Consider the following 18,044-nt stretch of genomic DNA (forward strand, 5'->3'; position numbering starts at 1 on the left):
TCAGTGGTGGTCACTGGGAGGATTCACAGGATAAAACCCATTCCCCTGGGCACAGGTGGCCAAGGTAAGCATTGTGTGTGGACAGGTGGATATGACTGACATATTCACCCCACTGCCTGCCCTAGTGCCCTGAGCTGCCTGCCACCTCTTGAGCCCTAGGAATCTTGGAGGCTGCTGAGCAGACCCTGCCCCAGAGGAAAGGGGCGGGGGTCCCTGCCTGAGCATGTCCTCCTGTGTCCTGGGATCTGCCTTTGTCTGAATACCATTCCTCATCAGAATGCAGGGGAAGGGGGCCAAGTCCCTGTTGCCAGACCGATGACAGAGGGTCAGCTTTCTCCAAGCTACATGGTCCAGGGGAGGCCCACATCACCCAAGGACATAGGTCATCAACAGTGCAGGGAGTGAGAGAGAAAGAGAGGAAGAGAGAGAGAGAGAGAAAGAGGAAAATAAAAAGATAGAAACTGAGAGGGGGTAAAAGGAGAAAGAAAGCAGAGGGAAAAAGGAGAGAGACGAACAGAAAGAGACAGAGAGAGGGAAGAAGAGAGAGGGAAGAGAGGGGAAAGGAGGAAGAGAAAGAGGGAGAAAGAAAAGGAGGGGAGAGGGAGGGAAGGGGGTGAGAGGCAGAGAGGGGTGGAGAAACCCTTAGGTTATTTCCATAGGAGAAGGATTCATTCCAGGCTGAGGGTGGTAAAACATTCTGGCTTTTCAGGATTTAAATTTTCTCATAGCATGATGCCTACCTGACACCTTGAAGGACCTGCTTAAATAGGTGATAGAGGGGGAGAAAAGTATATTTTATTATAATACATTCCTTTTTTTATTTTTGAGACAAAATCTTGCTTTCTCACCCAGGCTGGAGTGCAGTGGCATGATCTCGGCTCACTGCAGTCTCCATCTCCTGGGTCCAAGCAATTCTCCTGCCTTACCCACCTGAGTAGCTGGGATTACAGGCATCCGCCACCAGGCCTGGCTAATTTTTGTATTTTTAGTAGAGACAGGGTTTCGTCATGTCGGCCAGGCTGGTCTCGAACTGCTGACCTCAGGTGATCCCCCTCCCTTGGCCTCCCAAAATGCTAGGGTTACAGGCGTGAGCCACTGTGCCCAGCCTATTATAACACATTCTTACATATGCTGTTTATTAGCTAAAAAAATCATTTTTTTTGTGTGTGGGGGGGGGGGTGCGGCGGGAACAGTGCTAACTTGATAGGGAATGAATTGTATCTCATTTTTATTTTACATTTCTCTGAATTCCAAGGGTTGGTTTACCTCCATTTTTACTAGTTGCCAGCATTCTATCAGATTTCTGTTTACGTCCTTTGCCCATTTATCCATTGAGAAGTAGTGTTTCTTATTGATTTGTAACTGCTTTTCATATTTTAAAGACATGGACTCCTTGTCTTATTTGTCACAATCTTTGTCCCCTAATTTGATGTGCACTGTATTTTGTTTAATTAATTATTTATTTATTTACTTTTTAACCTACAGAACAGCTTGCTAAACCTGTTTTTTTGTACTCATCACTATTAAAATTATTCAGTAACCATATAAAGCGTAATATTCTAAATAGCAAATTCATTGATTTTTAATTTTTTAAACTTTTTATTTTTTTGAGACAAGTTCTTCCTGTGTTCCCCAGACTGGGGTGCAGTGGTGCGATTTCGGCTCACTGCAGCCTTGAACCTCCTGGGCTCAAGGAATTCTCCCACCTCAGCCTCCCGTGTAGCTGCTACTGCAGGCATACTACCATGCCTGGCTAATTGTTTTTTTTTTTTAGAGATGGGGTCTCCCTATGTTACCCAGGCTGGTCTTGGCCTCCTGGGCTCAAGCAATCTGCCTGTCTCAGCCTCCCAAAGTGCTGGGATTGCAGGTGTAAGCCACCGTGCATTGCTCTAGTAGTCAAATAGACACTGAAAAGCTTTGAGGAGAGGGAAGGATGTGGGGAGGGAGAGGAGAAGAGAAAAAGAAAAGAGTAAACGAACAAAAAGAGAGGAGAAAGAGGAGGAAGGAGTGAAGGAGAAAGAGAAAGAAGTATAATCAGCCTCCCAACCTTCATGATACATCTCCAGCTCTGAGGCATCCAGAAACTCTGGAGATTTCTTGTTCTAACACAACTTGACCTCATTGTGTTCCCAGAGAAGAATCTAAGTGTGGCCTACTTTATAGCCCTTCAACTGGAAATGGGCCACTATTTTGGCCCTCCTGACAAACCAAGTCCTCATTGTTTGGTGAGGGAGACCATTCAAGGGCCCCTCCAGATTGGCTGAGGAGGGAGCCTAGAGGCAGAGGCACAGGAGGAAGCCCCTGATTTTCTCACTATGGGAGTGAATGTGTCAAGATCCTTTCAAAACCTGTCAGGGAATGATTCACCATGATGGGCACAGCCAGGGTCCCCAAGATTTGTTTCTTGAATAAAGACTGATTAGATATTTTTCATCCTGCTCCAAATGTCTACAACTTCAGGAATGTAGTGCTAAGTCTGCTAATCAGGGCCCTAAGGGCTAATGGCCACTCACCTCTTGGGTACCATCTTGAAATAGTCACCCAGAACTTGGGGGCCATTTTGAAATGGTTGCCCTAGAACTTGGGTGCCATTTTGGAATGGTTACCCAGAACTAGGGTGCCACCTTGAGATGGCTGCCCAGAACTTGGGGGTCACCTTCGAGTAGCCATCCAAGACTTGGGGACCATCTTGGAATGGCTACCCAGAATTTGAAGGCCACCTTGGAACTCAGGGACCATGTAAGAATGGCCACCAAGAATCCAGAGGCCATCTTAGCATGGTAGCCCAGAAATCAGAGGCCATCTTGGAATAGCCACCCAGAACTTGGATGCCACCTTGGAATGGTTGCCCAGAACTTGGGGGCCGCCCTGGAACTCAAGGGCCATCTTGCAATGGCTGCCTAGAACTTGGGGCCATCTTGGAATAGCCACCCGGAGCTTGGGGACCATCCTGGAATGGCTACCCAGAACTTGAAGGTCACCTTGGAACTCAGGGACCATCTAAGAATGACCACCCCAAATTCAGAGGCCATCTTGGAATGATAGCTCAGAACTCAGGGGCCATCTTGGAATGGCCACCCAGAACTTGGATGCCATCTTGGGATGACTACTAAGAGCTTGGGTGCCATCCTGAAATGGCTGCCTACAACTGGGGCGCCATCTTGGAGCTGCATGATGACACATGGCCTTTCAGAGGGCAGAGAATCCTAGGACTGCCAGGAGAAGTGAAAGACACACAAAGGGAGTCACCAGGTCTACAACTACGGGGCCTTCAGGCATAGGGAGGGGGTCAGAATTCTCATGCACATTCATTTCCTGATTGTCTCTTTAGGGACTTTCCAAAGAGACAGCGGTTTGGGCGGCGCTTGTGGAGTAGTAGGGGGATGAGATGTTCCGGCGAGGCTAGTCTACAGGAAGCTGCACAGCAAGGGGCCAGTGGTGTGGCTGAGGCCCATTGCTGTGTGAGGAGGTAGAAGGTTGGCAGGAGGGAGGTCCCTTCTCCTTCTTCCTCCATGGACATCATGCAAAAAGCCAGTCGAAGCTCTTCCTGGTGGCATGCTGATATCTCCCACGTCCCCGGAGCCCACACACCCCATCCCTAGACCCTGAAAACATGTCCTGTAATCCGATGTGTGGCCCAGGCTGGGGGTTGGGGGAAAAGAGGCAAGAGGAGCCCTTGCGAGGAGACTTACGTGAAGGCAAAGGCTACCAGGGCCCCACTGACCACTATGAAGTCGAGAATATTCCAGAGGTCACGGAAGTAGGCACCCTGATGCAGGACGAGCCCCAGGTCAATCATCTGTGGGGGAGAAGAGAGGGTGCTCAGAACCCCCACCTGATCCCCACCCTGGGGTGCTGCCACCCACTCTCTAGCCTCTCGGGGAGAGGCAGGGAAGCCAATGAGGCCACCTCATCTTGCAGGGATGGGCAGTGGCCAGAGGACTCCAGGGAGGAGTGGGGAGCCCCTGCCCCACGAGGCGGCCCCCCTTTGCATGATGGAAGCCAGCTCTGGCTTGCCGGCTCTTAGATCCAAACTTTGGGATCCTCTTTGATGCCTCTTTGTCCCAAATCCCTCATTGGTGGCTCTATCAACAAAACTCACTGGCTCTATTTCCAGAACCTTCCAAGAATCTGTCCACTTCTCACCTCTTCTTTGGTCACCAGCCTGATCCTGTCCCCGTCATCGCCCATGGGGACCAGTGTGATCACCTGCTCACAGGTCCTCTGGCTTCCCACAGATGCCAAAGGGCACCTGTGAACACCAGGATCAAGTCCCTCCTCTGCTCAGAACCCTCTATGGCCCTCACCTCACTCAAAGTAAGAGCCGAAGAGCCCTCTCTGTGATCCCCGGCACAAGGTGCCCCCTCACCTCCCCACTCATCTCTCTGTCCTTCGTTTCCCCACTGTTCTCTCACTCCGCCCAGCCATACCAGCTTCCTTGCTGCTCTTCAAACACACCAGGCATTTCTAATCCTCTGGGAGACTCGTCCTCTCAAGGGGGGCATTCTTGGAGGCTCAGGATCTCCTGGAATCCCAGCTCTTTTTTTTTTTTTTTTTTTTTGACAGAGTCTCGCTGTGTCACCCAGGCTGGAATGCAGTGGCACGATCTCGGCTCACTGCAGCTTCCACATCGGCTCATTGCAGCCTAGGGTTCAAGCGATTCTCCTGCCTCAGCCTCCCGAGTAGCTGGGATTACAGGCATGTGCCACCATGCCCGGCTAATTTTTGTATTTTTAGTAGAGATGGGGTTTCACTATGTTGGCCAGGCTGGCCTCAAACTCCTGATCTCAAGTGATCTGCCTGCCTCAGCCTCCCAAAGTGCTGGGATTACAGGCATGATCCACTGTGCCCAGCCCTGCACTTGCTTAAAAAAAAAAATTACCGTGTGTTCTCACTTATAATCTGCACTCACCTTGATCACCATCTCAAAGGTAAAGACGCCTGTAAAAACGTAGTCAAAATATCGCAGCACCTGTAAGGGATAAAAGCAAGAGAGCAGTGGATCACTGGCCTGTTCCAGCAGAGCCCCGGTAAAACTAACGATCGCCTACTGGGGCGCAGAGTTTCCACCCAGAAGAGGAAACACAGCTGCTATATACAGTTGCGCAGGGCGTGCACTGCACAAGGGCCCCTCCCATCTCTTTTCATACTGCAGATTTGTATGTTGTGAATGAAATTGTCCAGCAGATGGCAGCAAATCCTAACAAAAAAATCACTGTACTAGGCCAGTTCGCTAACCCACGGGAAGGGTACCTTTTAAAATTTGCCCCAAGCCCTATAGTGGATTAGAAGCGGCCCCAGAGAAGTTCAGGGCTGACTGTATCCTTCTTGGTGATGGATCTAATCCCCCAGTACCCTTGCTTTCCTGGGCATCCTGGGCGAGAAATAGTTGCTACGTAGTTTTTTTAAACACTGGGGCCAACCTCCTGCCACGGCATCTCTTCCTGCTTCAAGGCCAGGCCCCTGCCAGGGTAGGTTGATTCTTCCTGTGCCCCTCCCCAGGCCTGATGTTTCTGCCTGGATGAGCAATGTCCTCTGGCCCAGCCCCTGTCCAGGACACACCATAGCACACCTCTGGTGTCACCCAGGCCTGAAGATGAGGGTGCACTGGCACAGTGTCTGGCTGGTGCTAGACAGGGGATGGACACCGGCTGGGCACGGTGGCTCAAGCCTGTAATCCCAGCACTTTGGGAGGCTGAGGCAGGCAGATCACTTGAGGTCAGGAGTTCGAGACCAGCCTAACCAAATGGCAAAACCCCGTGTCTACTAAAAATATAAAAAATTAGCTGGGCATGGTGGCGTGTGCCTGTAATTCCAGCTACTTGGGAGGCCAAGGCGTGACAGTCACTTGAACGTGGGAGGCGGAGGTTGCAGTGAGCCGAGATCGTGCCACTGCTCTCCAGCCTGGGAGACAGAGACTGTCTTAAAAAAAAAAAAAAAAAAAAAAAAAAAAATCAGATCCACCCGGAAGCTGCAAGGGCCGAACATTACTGAACATGGCCACCAGAGGGCGCTGTGAACACCAAAGAAGTCAGGCACATCCTTTCTCTGCTTACAATCCTCCGTGGCTCCCACCTCATTCAGGGATAAAAGTCAAAGTCCTCCCCGAGGCCCTCAAGCCCCTGCACGATCTGACCATTCAGCTCCCTGCCCTCACTTCCTCTCATTCTCTCCCTTGCTCACTTCCTTTTGTTCCCCAAGATGCTTCCACCTCAGGGCCTTTGCACAGGCTGTTCTGTCTCTCTGGAATGCTTTTCCTCACATCCCATTTGATTCCTTCTTTCTCCTCCTTTATGACTTAGCTCAAATAACACTTTCCCAGTGAGGACTCCCCTGACCGGCTGTTTAAATTCCATCTCGTGGTGCTTGAGATCCTCTTTACGAAGTCTCTCTTTCCCTCTGCCCACCACACCCTCGGCCACTTATCACTCCCTGAACATTTGTTGTAGTTACTGATAATCTCATTGTCCATCTCCCCCACCCAAATGTCAGCCCCACAAGGACAGGGATGTCTGTCTGTCACCATGGCGTCTCCAGCTTATAATACACGGTCAGGAATACAGTAGGTGCTCAAGAAATGTTTGTTGAATGAATGCATAAACAGTTGGGGCTGTACTGGGTCCTGGAGGAGCTGGGCTCTGTGATCTGTGTGGTTATAACTTATATTCCTGTTATATGTGGTGCTTGAAGAGGAATCAGAGACCAGAGTGCCTGGGGTCAGGCTGAGGTGACTTCCTGGAGGGAGGGGCTGGTGCAAGGGGATTGGCTTGAAAGACCTGGGTGGGCAGAGGGGATGGTGGTGGGAGAGTATTTCAGGTGCACGAGGCAGTGGGCACAGCCTGGTCAAAGGCTTGGTGGTTTGTGGGCTCTGGGAGTGCAGGGACCATCTCATACCCTGTCAATCCGCCCTGGCTAGCTCAGTACCTGGCACATAGTAGTTGCTTATCAAATACTTACTAAAGGAATGAATGGAAGGAAAGAAGGAAGAGAGGGAGCTGGGAAAGGGCAGGCTGTGGGGGTCAGGTGAATCTAATTCTGGAGCTCTTAATAAGGTGTGCAAGAGGAAATCAAAAGACCAATAAATTAGGTTCAAGTATTCCTAATACTTAGATCTTTTTCATCTATTTGCAAATGTTATTTCCTGTGGCTCAGTCTAATCCAAAAAAGTGCTTGATCTCATTCATTACAGGGAAATGCCAAGCACAACCCCAATAAGATCTCACTCCACACCCAGCAGATCGGCCAAATGAAACAGTCGACAGTACCAAGTGTTGACAAGGATGTGGAAGAACAGGAGTTCCCATGAGCTACTGGTGCAAGGGCCACTGCGTTCATTTATTTTTAAATTTTTTTTTGAGATGGTGTCTCGCTCTGTCACCCAGGCTGGAGTGCAGTGGCACAATCTTGGCTCACTGGAACCTCTGCCTCCCGCGTTCAAGCGATTCTTCTGCCTCAGCCTCCAAGTATCTGGGATTACAGGCGCATGCTACCACGCCCGGCTAATTTTTGTATTTTTAGTAGAGTCCAGGTTTTATTTTACCATATTGGCCAGTCTGGTCTCGAACTCCTGACCTCACGTGATCTACCCACCTTGGCCTCCCAAAGTGCTGGGATTACAGGTGTGAGCCACGGTGCCCGGCCCACTGTGTTTATTTTTATTTATTTATATATATTTTTGAGACAGGGTCTCGCTCTGTCGCCAAGGCTGGAGTGCAGTGATGCCATCTTGGCTCACTGCAACCTCCACCTCCTGGGTTCAAGCGATTCTTGTGCTTCAGCCTCCCGAGTAGCTGGGATTACAGGTGTGTGTTACCACGCCCAGATAATTTCTGTATTTTTGGTAGAGACGGGGTTTCACCATGTTGGCCAGGCTGGTCTCAAACTCCTGACCTCAGGTGATCCACCCGCCTTGGCCTCCCAAAGGGTCACTGTGTTTATTGTCCAATAAACATTCAAGCTGCATTTACTGAGGCCAACCACTTGCAAATTATATGCTCTAGAAACTTCGCTTTTGGTTTATACCCTGGAGGAATTCTTATTTATTGAGACAGGGTCTCGCTCTGTCACCCAGGTTGGAGTGCAGTGGTATGAACACGGATCACTACAGCCTTGACCTTCCAGACCCAAGTGATCCTCCCACCTCAGCCTCCCAAGTGGCTGGGACCACAGGTGAGCACCACCACGCTCGGTTAATTTAAAAAAAAAATTTTTTTTTTTTTTGTAGAGGTGGGGGGGTCTCACTATGTTGCCCAAGCTGGTCTTGAACTCCTGGCCTCAAGCATTGCTCCCACCTTGGCCTCTCGAAGTGCTGGGATTATAGGCGTGAGCCACTGCATCTGGCCTCCTGGAGAAATTACTGTCCAGGTGACTCAGGAAACATGTTGAGGGGTGTGGCATGGGGACAGTATTCACACTTAGAAACAACCCAAACATCTGTCAACAGGGGATGGATAACACATCCCATGCCACACAGTAAATCTCAAAACAGCATCATAAAGAACGCTCATTGACCGGGCGTGGTGGCTCACGCTTGTAATCCCAGCACTTTGGGAGGCCGAGGCGGGCGGATCACTTGAGGTCAGGAGTTTGAGACCAGCCTGGCCGACATGGTGAAACCCTGTCTCTACTAAAAATACAAAAATTAGCCGGGTGTGGTGGCACCTGCCTGTAGTCCCAGCTACTCTGGAGGCTGAGGCAGGAGAATCGCTTAAACCCAGGAGGCGGAGGTTGCAGTGAGCCAAGATTGCACCACTGCACTCCAGCCTGGGTGACAGAGCAAGACTCCATCTCAAAAAAAAAAAAAAAAAAAAATGCCCATCAATCCTGCAACAGCAACATGTACTCATTTAATGCGAAGCATAGAAGTGTCTCATTTATTGAATGTTACAGAAGAGCAAACATAAATTCAGTTTTTAAGAATTGGCGAGTGTGGTGGCTCATGCCTGTAATTCCAGAGCTCTGGGAATCTGAGGAGGGAGGATTGCTTGAGGTCAAGAGTTCGAGACCAGCCTGGCAACATAGCGAGGCCCCGTTTCTACAAGAATTTAAAAATTAGCTGGCTGTGGTGGTGCATGCCTGTGGTCCTAGCTACCTGGGGGGCTGAGGTGGGAGGATCGCTTGAGTCCGGGACATGGAGGCTGCAGTGAGCCATGATCACGTTACTGCACCCCAGCCTGGGCGACAGAGAGAGACATTGTCTCTTATAAAAAAAAAAAAAAAAGCCTGTGCAGGTGGGAAAAAGAGAGAAGCCAAAAACGCTCATTCCAGAAGCTGGGGTCGTGGTTACCTGCAAGGCAGGGTTTCTCAAGCTGGGCTCTGTGGACATTTGGGTCTGGATCATTCTCTAGAGTGGGGGCCGTCCTGTGCATCGGCGGGCGCTGAGCAGCATCCCTGGCCTCCACCCACCAGATGCCAGGAGCACCTCCCCCCTCCTGTCGTGACAACCAAAAATGTCTCCAGACAGTGTCCCCAGCAGCTCTAGAGGGAAAGAAGGCGGTGGGGGTGGGGGATCGAGGAGGCACATGCCGCGTGGGGCGTTTTTGTTCTATTTCTTGCCCTGGATGGTGGTTACGTGGTGTGAACGTTATGGGGCCACAGTGTTCTTGTAGAGAAGTTTCGACTGCGAGATGGAAGAGGGAGGGGGCCGGGGAGCTGAACGTTCTTTGCAAACAGTCCCTGGGGCCTGGTCTGAGCACTGCCTAGATTCCCTTCAGCCCTGGGAGCTGCTGTGCCCCCTGGATCACCCATGCCTGCGCCCTCCCTGCCAAAGGCAATGCCTTCTTCAGCATCCTTGCGTCAGCAGGGGGTTTGTGGACCCCTCCAGGGACACCTCCTCCCCACGCCTGGCTCCTGGAGGCCTCTGGGGGAAACCAGGCTGCGGGAAGCAACTAAGCGGACTGTGAGGAGGCTGGGCACTGGCTCTAGCTTCCTCCAGGAGCTGCGTTCTAATTATTTCCTTCCATCTCCCTCATCAGGTCCCCAGGGGGGCCTGCCAGGCCTGGGAAGGAAGGGAAAGTGCATGGTAAGCTGTGGGCGGGCTTGAGGGATGGGGCTCGCCAGCTTTGCCTGGGTCCTAACCTACTTAGCCAGGGCAGCAGAGCCTTGGACCAGCAGAAAACACACTTTTTTGGCTCTGGGTTGGGAGGGAAGGGTTGGGGGAGGGAGCTGGGGAGGGAAACAGGAGCCACCAGTCCACCCTCTACCAGGCCCTGGGGTCAAGCCTCTGCCCGCAGCCCATCACTGAGGCACGCCCTTGCCTGTTGGTGCCTCGGTTTCCCCATCTTAACCACAAGCATGCACTCATTCCTGCTTGTCAGGACTCAAAGGGGCTATGCACACCCATCCGTAGCATACAGTAGGTGATTAGTAAATGCAGACAGTTGGGGGAAGCAGTGGGAGCTTTGGGGGATGCAGAGTTGGAATTCTGCTGTGTGACCCTGGACAGGCCACTTACCACTCTCTTATTCCCCTGAGCCTGTTTTCCCATCTGTCAAATGGGGATGCCTGGGCGGGGGGTTGGGGGGGCGCATTGTGAGGATTAAACGAGATACTGCACGCTGAGTTTCTTCCTGGGACACAGCAAGTGCTCAATTAACAGGGGTTGTCAAGAGACCCACCATCCGCAAAGGGGCTTGCTTTCATAAAAACCAAAAGCTTAGGCTGTGTTTCTGAGCCAAATAGTTGTTTCTTTTAAAGCTTCGTGTACAAAGGGAAATGTCTACTGTGGAGGGGACCACCTCTGAGCACTGCCCCTGCCCCAGTAACCCCCCCTATTCCATGTAGAGAATGTGCAACATCCATATCCTGCTAGTCTCACGCCTCCATTAGAGAATCCAGCAATTTTCAGCCCCAGTCACTCTGGGCCACCTCCACCCCACCAGGCTCACAGAGAAACTGCCTCAAGGAATGTCTTGCTCCCAAGAGCATCCCCAAGGAATCAGCTTCCCCTCTCAACCAGCAGCCATAAGGGCTATGCCTAGGGGTGACCCCAACATCCCACCCTACCTATGAGCATTTTGGATGCAGGAGAAAGTGGCCTGAGGCAGAGCAGCCAGGCTAGGAAGGGGTGTGCTCTGTGGGACTCACGTTGTTCCGAGGTGCGTTGGGCTGCACAGGGTCCTCGGCGGCCAGGGCGATGCTGCTCATGGCAATGACCATGAGGATGCACATCTCAAAGTAGCGCAGGTTCAGGATGTAATGGCACAGGCGGCGAAGGCTGTTGGAGACAGATGGGCGTGCAGAGGTCCACTCAGACCACAGGCTCACAAACCCTTTTCTTCCATAATCTCATGTTACCTACCACTACTGAGATCTCCAACCCCCAAGGCCTCCTACACAACAAACAATTAAGCTCCTCCAGGTGGGGGCCCTCTCTGGGTCCTGGAACTCCAAGAAGGCAGAGGGGACCTCGGTGAGAGAAGACATTCACATGCCCTGTTTAGCAAAGTTCCTATCACTCCCAAACGACCCTCTTGAAGTATCTTGATCCCCAAGCTAGGTTGAAGAAATACGGTCCTTAATTCTGTAGGAGATAAAAAGGCTTTTCGATATTAAATGTCCCAGGGTCAAACAATATTGTGAATCTATGGGTTAAGTAGATTTCTTTCTTTCTTTTTAAAAATTAGCTGTGTGACCTTGGGCAAGTTACTTGTCCCCTCTGTGCCTTGGTGCCCTCATCTGTAAAATAGCCGTAATACTAGTGCTTACTTCACAAAATCGTGAGACCCAAGAGTTAATTTATGCCTGGCTCATGATAGGGGCTCCAAAAAGTTAGTTATTGAAATTATGAATTGCAGGCCTTATCAGAGCCTTGAATGTACCAATGGGATGTGCCGGTTAACCTCTTAATAAGTGGAGCCAATAATAAATAGTTCATAAGGTTGTGTGAATGGCAGCAGAGCTGAGTGGTTAAGAACAAGGAGGCTAGAGCCAGTGTCTGGGCTCAAACTCCAGCTCTCCCACTGGCTTGCTGTGTGACCTTGGGCAGGTGAATTCACGTCTCTGGAGCTCAGTTTTTTCATCTGTCAAATGGAGCTAAGCATAGTAACAACCTCAGAGAAATTAAAAAAAATTTTAAGGCACTCAGAACAGTGCCTGGTACTGAGTAAATACCACATAAGTGTTTCCTTAGTAAAATTGATAAGTCAACTAAATAAAAAAGTACTTTAAAGGTACTTTTATTTATTACTACCCAGGGTGAGTTGCCAAGAGGCAGATTATAGAAAGCAGCTTCTCCCCCATCTTATCTGACATGATCCTTCATTGTCAAGAAGCATTTTGAGGGGTCAGGCTTTCAAGAAATATCCTTGGGAGACATTCAATTCTAAAACAACCTCCAAGCCACTATGACATTCATGGGATAAATTTCTCCCCTAAATAATCTATCCATTTCAAAGATGCCCAAGACAGAAGGCCATGGAACTCAGAGACTATCCGCCCAGAATCTAAACCCTTACAGAGTCTAGGTTAGAAACAGAGTTCAGGTCCTAGGGCTGCCATGTGCAGTTGTTCAGGCTGTGTACTGCACAAGGCAGCCATTTCTAAGGGGGTGCCTCTTACATCACAGCGAAGATTTGTTTATTTATGACAAATTTATTTGTTGTTTAGGACAAATTTATTTATTTGTTTATTTATGACACATTTATTTATTGTCATAAATAACAATGATTTTCTAGTGGATGGCAGGACAGGGGTCTCTTCCAACAAAGTATATTGTGACAAATCATCTTACTTGACTTACGGTAGGAGCATCCGTTTTCAACTTGTTCAAAGGTATCCCTGGACTCATGGTGGTCAACACTCACTCATTGCCCTCTATCTGGCCTGACTTCCGCCACCCTGGTGGGAGCCCCAGGCCCCCCTGCCCTTGCTGGGGGCCATACTCACGGGTTGGTCGTGGACAGGATGAACATGGAGCTATAGGGAGGCATTGGCTTAGGGCCGTCTTCCCCACGGTCGTCTTCCTCCTCCTCCTTCTTCTCTTCCTCTTTTTTTGGCAGTGGGTCTGGGTTGGCGTTTTTGTTCACTGTTGGGACAAGAACCAACACAGGGCTCCCTCCACAATTTCCCACAAGTCTCTGGGAACTCCTGTGTACTCCCAGGGCAGGCAAGAAGCGGCTGACATTTCTAAAGTGCCTGCTGTATATACCAGGCATCTTATGACATCACTGAACCCTTGTATGGCCCTGAGGTTGATATATTCTGATCTCCTGTTTACAGATGAGGAAATTGAGGCACAGAGAAGTAAAGTGACTTGTCTAAGGTCACACAGCAGGAAGTGGCAGAGCTGGCATTTGGAACCCAGGTGGCCTGGCCCCCAAGAGCCTGCTCTCAACCACTCTATAGCCTTGAGTGCGGTGGGGCCCTCACGGGATATTAACACAGACCTGCCCCTATCCTTGTTGCACCTTCACACCCTCACTTGCAGGCAGGTAGGGAGAGTGCCAAGAGACCCATTGAACAGATAGAAATACTGAGACCTCCCATAAACTGCATGGCATGCCCCCATTAGCACCCCTCTCTTGACTCAGGGGGAGGAGCCATCAGCCTCTGGAGCTTCCATTCTGCAGCCCAGCCTGCTTATGTGCCCACGGGCAGGCTGAGCCTCTCTGAGCCTCAGTCCCTACATCTATAAAATGGGCACAGTGACAAGACCTTAGGATCTTAGGTCTCAGGACCATGGAAAGCCTTTATCCAGCAAACTCATGAAAATCTCTCACATAGAACTGACACTAGATGAACTTAAGACAATCCACTCAGCAGTTTACCTTTTTTTTTTTTTTTTTTGAGACAGTCTCGCTTTGTCACCCAGGCTGCAGTGCAGAGGTGCCATCTTGGCTCACTCCACCTCAGCCTCCTGAAGTGCTGGGATTACAGGCATGAGCCAGTACATCTGGCCCCATTTTTAATGTGGCGACTAGAGAGTTTAAACTGACATTTGCATGTGGCCTGTGTTACATTTCTTTTGGACAGTGCTGGGCCGAGAGAATCAATCATCTGACCCCCTCAAGCTTCCATCAGAGGACCCTATTGCTCCTCAGATGGGGTGGCTTCCTGGCTCCCCTTGGGAAGGAAGGACATAGAAGATATTGCTAACCCGACTGAACACAACCCCGTTCCAGGCACTGTGCACACATTATCTCACTGAACGCTCCACAGCCCTGTGGGGTAGGAAACTACGCCTATGCCCATTTTCCAGGGGAGGAGACTGAGGCCAGAGAGATGGAGTCACAGTCCAGGGTCACTCAGCAGAGCCTCTGGCTCCAGGGACGCCAGGTCCCCTGCCCAGTGATGTGAGAGCAGAGGGTCTCACCTTGTACGACGGTGTGGTTGAGGGGGGGTGGGCAGGCTGGGGGGATGTCCACTGTGGTGTGGTCGGGTTTCCTGGCAGTCTTAGCTGAATTGGTCTGGGTGCCGCTGGGGTTGGTGACGATAAGGCTATTCTCGGGGGTCTTGGGGGGGCCGGGATTGGATGGGTTCCCCGGGTTGTTGGGCGTCCAGCGGCTGGCGGCATTCTGGGGGTTGGTGGCCATGGCGGGGATGGCCGGCGTGGGGCCGGGGTCGGTGCTGTTTCCCATCTTGGCTGGGCTCTGGGGCAGGCCGGCGTGGCCAAGGCTGCCGTGGGGAACGGCCGACTCCGCAGTGGCCAGCTTGTTGTTCTTCATGTTGTCAATATCCTCTGCCAGGGGTGGGTCTTGGCGGCCCAGGTCCTGCTGGATTGGCCGGGTGGTTGACAGGTTGGGGCCCGACACAGGGACCCCGGAGCCCTGGTTCTCTCTGAGGAAGGCAAGTGAATGAAAAAGAACCAACAACTGATTTAGGATAAAAGGCAACAGTTCAGGATCCTAGCTAAGATTCCATCTTTCAAGAGTACAATCTGGGCTGGGTGCAGTGGCTCACACCTGTAATCCCATCACTTTGGGAAGCGGAGGCAGGAGGATTGCTTAAGGCCAGGAGTTCAAGACCAGCTTGGGCAACATAGTGAGACCCTATTTCTACAAAAAATGTGTAAATTGACGGGCGTGGCGCTGTGTGCCTGTAGTTCTAGCTACTTGGGAGGCCGAAGTGGGAGGATTGCTTGAGCCTGGGAGGTTGAGGCTGCAGTGAGCCATGATCGCCCCACTGCACTCCAGTCTGGGTGACAGAGTGAGACCCTGTCACCAAAAAAACAAAAAAGAAAAGGAAAGGGTACAGTTTGGTCATGGAGAAGTCGTGTCCCAGATCCCTGCAGCGCCTGGAATTGAGAGGGGCCTGTTCAATTCTTGGTCAGAGGTCAAGACCTTCACGTGCCCATGGACAGTTTTCCACAACTCCCCATCATCTTATTTCTTTTCCTTCTTTCTTTCTTTTTTCTCGCTCTGTCATACAGTGGCGTGATCTCGGCTCACTGCAACCTCTGGCTCCCAGGTTCAAGCGATTCTCTTGCCTCAGCCTCCCGAGTAGCTGGGATTACAGGTGCCCACCACTACGACCGGCTAATTTTTTGTATTTCAGTAGAGATGGGGTTTCACCGTTTTGGCCAGGCTGGTCTCGAATTCCTGACCTCAAGTGATCCACCCACCTCAGCCTCCCAAAGTGCTGAGATTACAGGTGTGAGCCACCGCACCTGGCCTCTTTTTTTTTTTTTTTTTTTCAGACAGGGTCTTACTCTGTTGCCCAGGCTGGAGAGCAGTGGGAGGATCATAGCTTACTGCAGCCTTGAACTTCTGGGCTCCAGTGATCCTCCCATCTCAGCCTCCAGGTAGCTGAGGCTACAGGCTCACGCCACCATGTCTGGCTAATTTTAAAATTTTTTGTAGAGACTGGCGTCTCACTATGTTGCCCAGGCTGGTCTCAAACTCCTGGGCTCAAGTGATTCTTCCTCCTCGGCCTCCTAAAATGTTGGGATTACAGGTGTAAACCACAATGCCCAGCTTGTTCTTAACTTTCTTATTCATAGCTGAGTTTTCACTGCCTAGTACAGGGCCTCTCACGCAGTCAATGCTGGGTAACTTACTGTCAAATGATAAATGAATACCCCTATTTTCTTTTTCTTTCTTTCTTTTTTTTTTCTTTTTTTTTTTTTTTTAACTGAGACAGAGCCTCACTCTGTTGCCCAGGCTGGAGTTCAGTGGCAGGATCTTGGCTCACTGCAACCTCTGCCTCCTGGATTCAAGTGATCCTCGTGCCTCAGCCTCCCGAATAGCTGGGATTACCAGCGGGCACCACAATACCCAGCTAGTTTTCCTATTTTCAGTAGAGACAGGGCTTCGCCATGTTGCCCAGGCTGCTTGAACTCGTGGCCTACAGTGATCCACCCACCTCGGCCTCCCAAAGTGCTGGGATTATAGGCCTCCCTAAGTGCTGGATATATAGAGCCGCCGTGCCTGGCCAGAATGTCCCCATTATCCAGATGAGGATACTGAGGCCCCAGGAGAGATCCCACAGCCTCAAACCTCTCATCAACCCCTGCCTCTCCAAGCCATGGACACCTGGGCCCTGCCTCTTGCCATCTACAGGTGGACAAAGACTCACTTAGTAGCCCATCTGATGCCTTCTGGACTACAGACCCCTGGACAACACAGCCCTGGTTTCCCATAAATCTATCTAGAAAGAATAAATAAATAAATAAGTAATAAATAAAAGGCTGGCTTTCCCCAGAGGGCTTCCCACTGGCTAAACTACCAGCACCATTCTCCTCATTTTATTTTTGCATTTTAACTTGCAAAAACCCACGGTGTTTTTAGTAAGCGGAAGAGAGACAAGCTAATTTATTTTCAGACCAAAGTAGGTAAGTGGGATGCTTCTATGAATACTTCCCGGAAGGAGAAACCGAGGCAGTTCCACTGTTTCTCTGAGACTGCACAGGGGAAATAGACAGGTCCAAGCAACTTTCTGCCTTCTCAGTTTCGTGAGTGGGTCATAGAGGGACATTTCAGAAGACAGGCTGACCTGGGTTTGAATCTCGGCAATGTCTTTTTTTTTTTTTTTTTTTTTTGAGACAGGGTCTCACTCTGTCACCCAGGTTGTAGTGCAGTGGCGCGATCTCAGCTCACGGTAATCGCCACCTCCCAGGCTCAGGCAATCCTCCCACCTCAGCCTTCCCAGTAGCTGGGACTACAGGTGCCTGCCACCACGCCTGGCTAACTTTTTAATTTTTCTTTTTGTAGAGATGAGGTCTCACTATATTGCCCAGGCTGGTCTCAAACTCCTGGGATCAAGCGACCCTCTTGCCTCAGCCTCCCAAAATGCTGGGATTATAGGCATGAGCCACTACACACAGGGAAATCTCAGCAACATCACCAGCTGTGCAACCCTGTGTGATTTGCTTAACCTCTCTGAGCCTTAGTTCCCACATTTTAAAATTTGGGATAACAGGAGTAGAACCTTCCCCATATCCTGGAGACTGAAGCAATGACCCTGGACCTTCTTTACCACATAATCTCCAGTGAGTTACTTAGCCTCAGTTCCTGACCCATAACATGCGGGCTGTAACCTCATTGAGTCTGGCTCTGAGAACTAAGTATGTTAATGAGCTGAGAGTCACCGAGGATTATTCTCAGGCCTTGAAACCTAATGGGATTTGTTTTGCTGGATTTAGCGCTTGCTTAGGACTGGTGACCTCTTTATCCCTTCCAATTTCTCCCTTTTGCAATGGGAACGTCTATCCTCTGCCTGTCCCGCTGTTATATTTTGGAAACATACAAAGATCACTTGTTCTGTAGTTTCTATATTATATATATAACATATATATATATATTTATCTTATCTTATCTATCTTATTTTTTGAGATGGAGTCTTGCTCTGTCACCCAGGCTGAAGTGTAATGGCACGATCTCGGCTCACTGCAACCTCTGCCTCCCAGGTTCAAGTGATTCTCCTGCCTCAGCCTCCAGAGTAGCTGGGACTACAGGCCTGTGCCACCACACCCGGCTAATTTTTTTTTTTTCTGTAGTTTTAGTAGAGACAGGATTTTGCCATGTTGGCCAGGCTAAAACTCCTGGCTTCAAGAGATCCATTGGCCTTGGCCTCCCAAAGTGTTAGGATTACAGGCGTGAGCCACCATT

General features: G+C 50.3%; 1 protein-coding gene across 9 annotated transcripts in view; it reads right to left on the reverse strand.

Annotated features, from left to right (window-relative positions):
* The window catches only part of CACNA1A (calcium voltage-gated channel subunit alpha1 A), a 300,854-nt gene that overhangs the window by 66,093 nt on the left and 216,717 nt on the right, over nt 1-18,044 (reverse strand). For all 9 annotated transcript variants that reach the window (XM_055371580.2, XM_055371577.1, XM_055371576.1 and 6 more), the window contains exons 20-24: nt 14,312-14,775; nt 12,886-13,024; nt 11,086-11,215; nt 4,913-4,972; nt 3,693-3,799 (exon numbers count right to left, since the gene is read on the reverse strand). In XM_055371580.2, the coding sequence (XP_055227555.1) occupies nt 3,693-3,799; nt 4,913-4,972; nt 11,086-11,215; nt 12,886-13,024; nt 14,312-14,775 (900 nt within the window). The remainder of the gene's footprint in view (nt 1-3,692; nt 3,800-4,912; nt 4,973-11,085; nt 11,216-12,885; nt 13,025-14,311; nt 14,776-18,044) is intronic.

This window comes from Gorilla gorilla, chromosome 20, assembly GCF_029281585.2.
Source record: "Gorilla gorilla gorilla isolate KB3781 chromosome 20, NHGRI_mGorGor1-v2.1_pri, whole genome shotgun sequence".
NCBI lineage: Eukaryota > Metazoa > Chordata > Mammalia > Primates > Hominidae > Gorilla > Gorilla gorilla.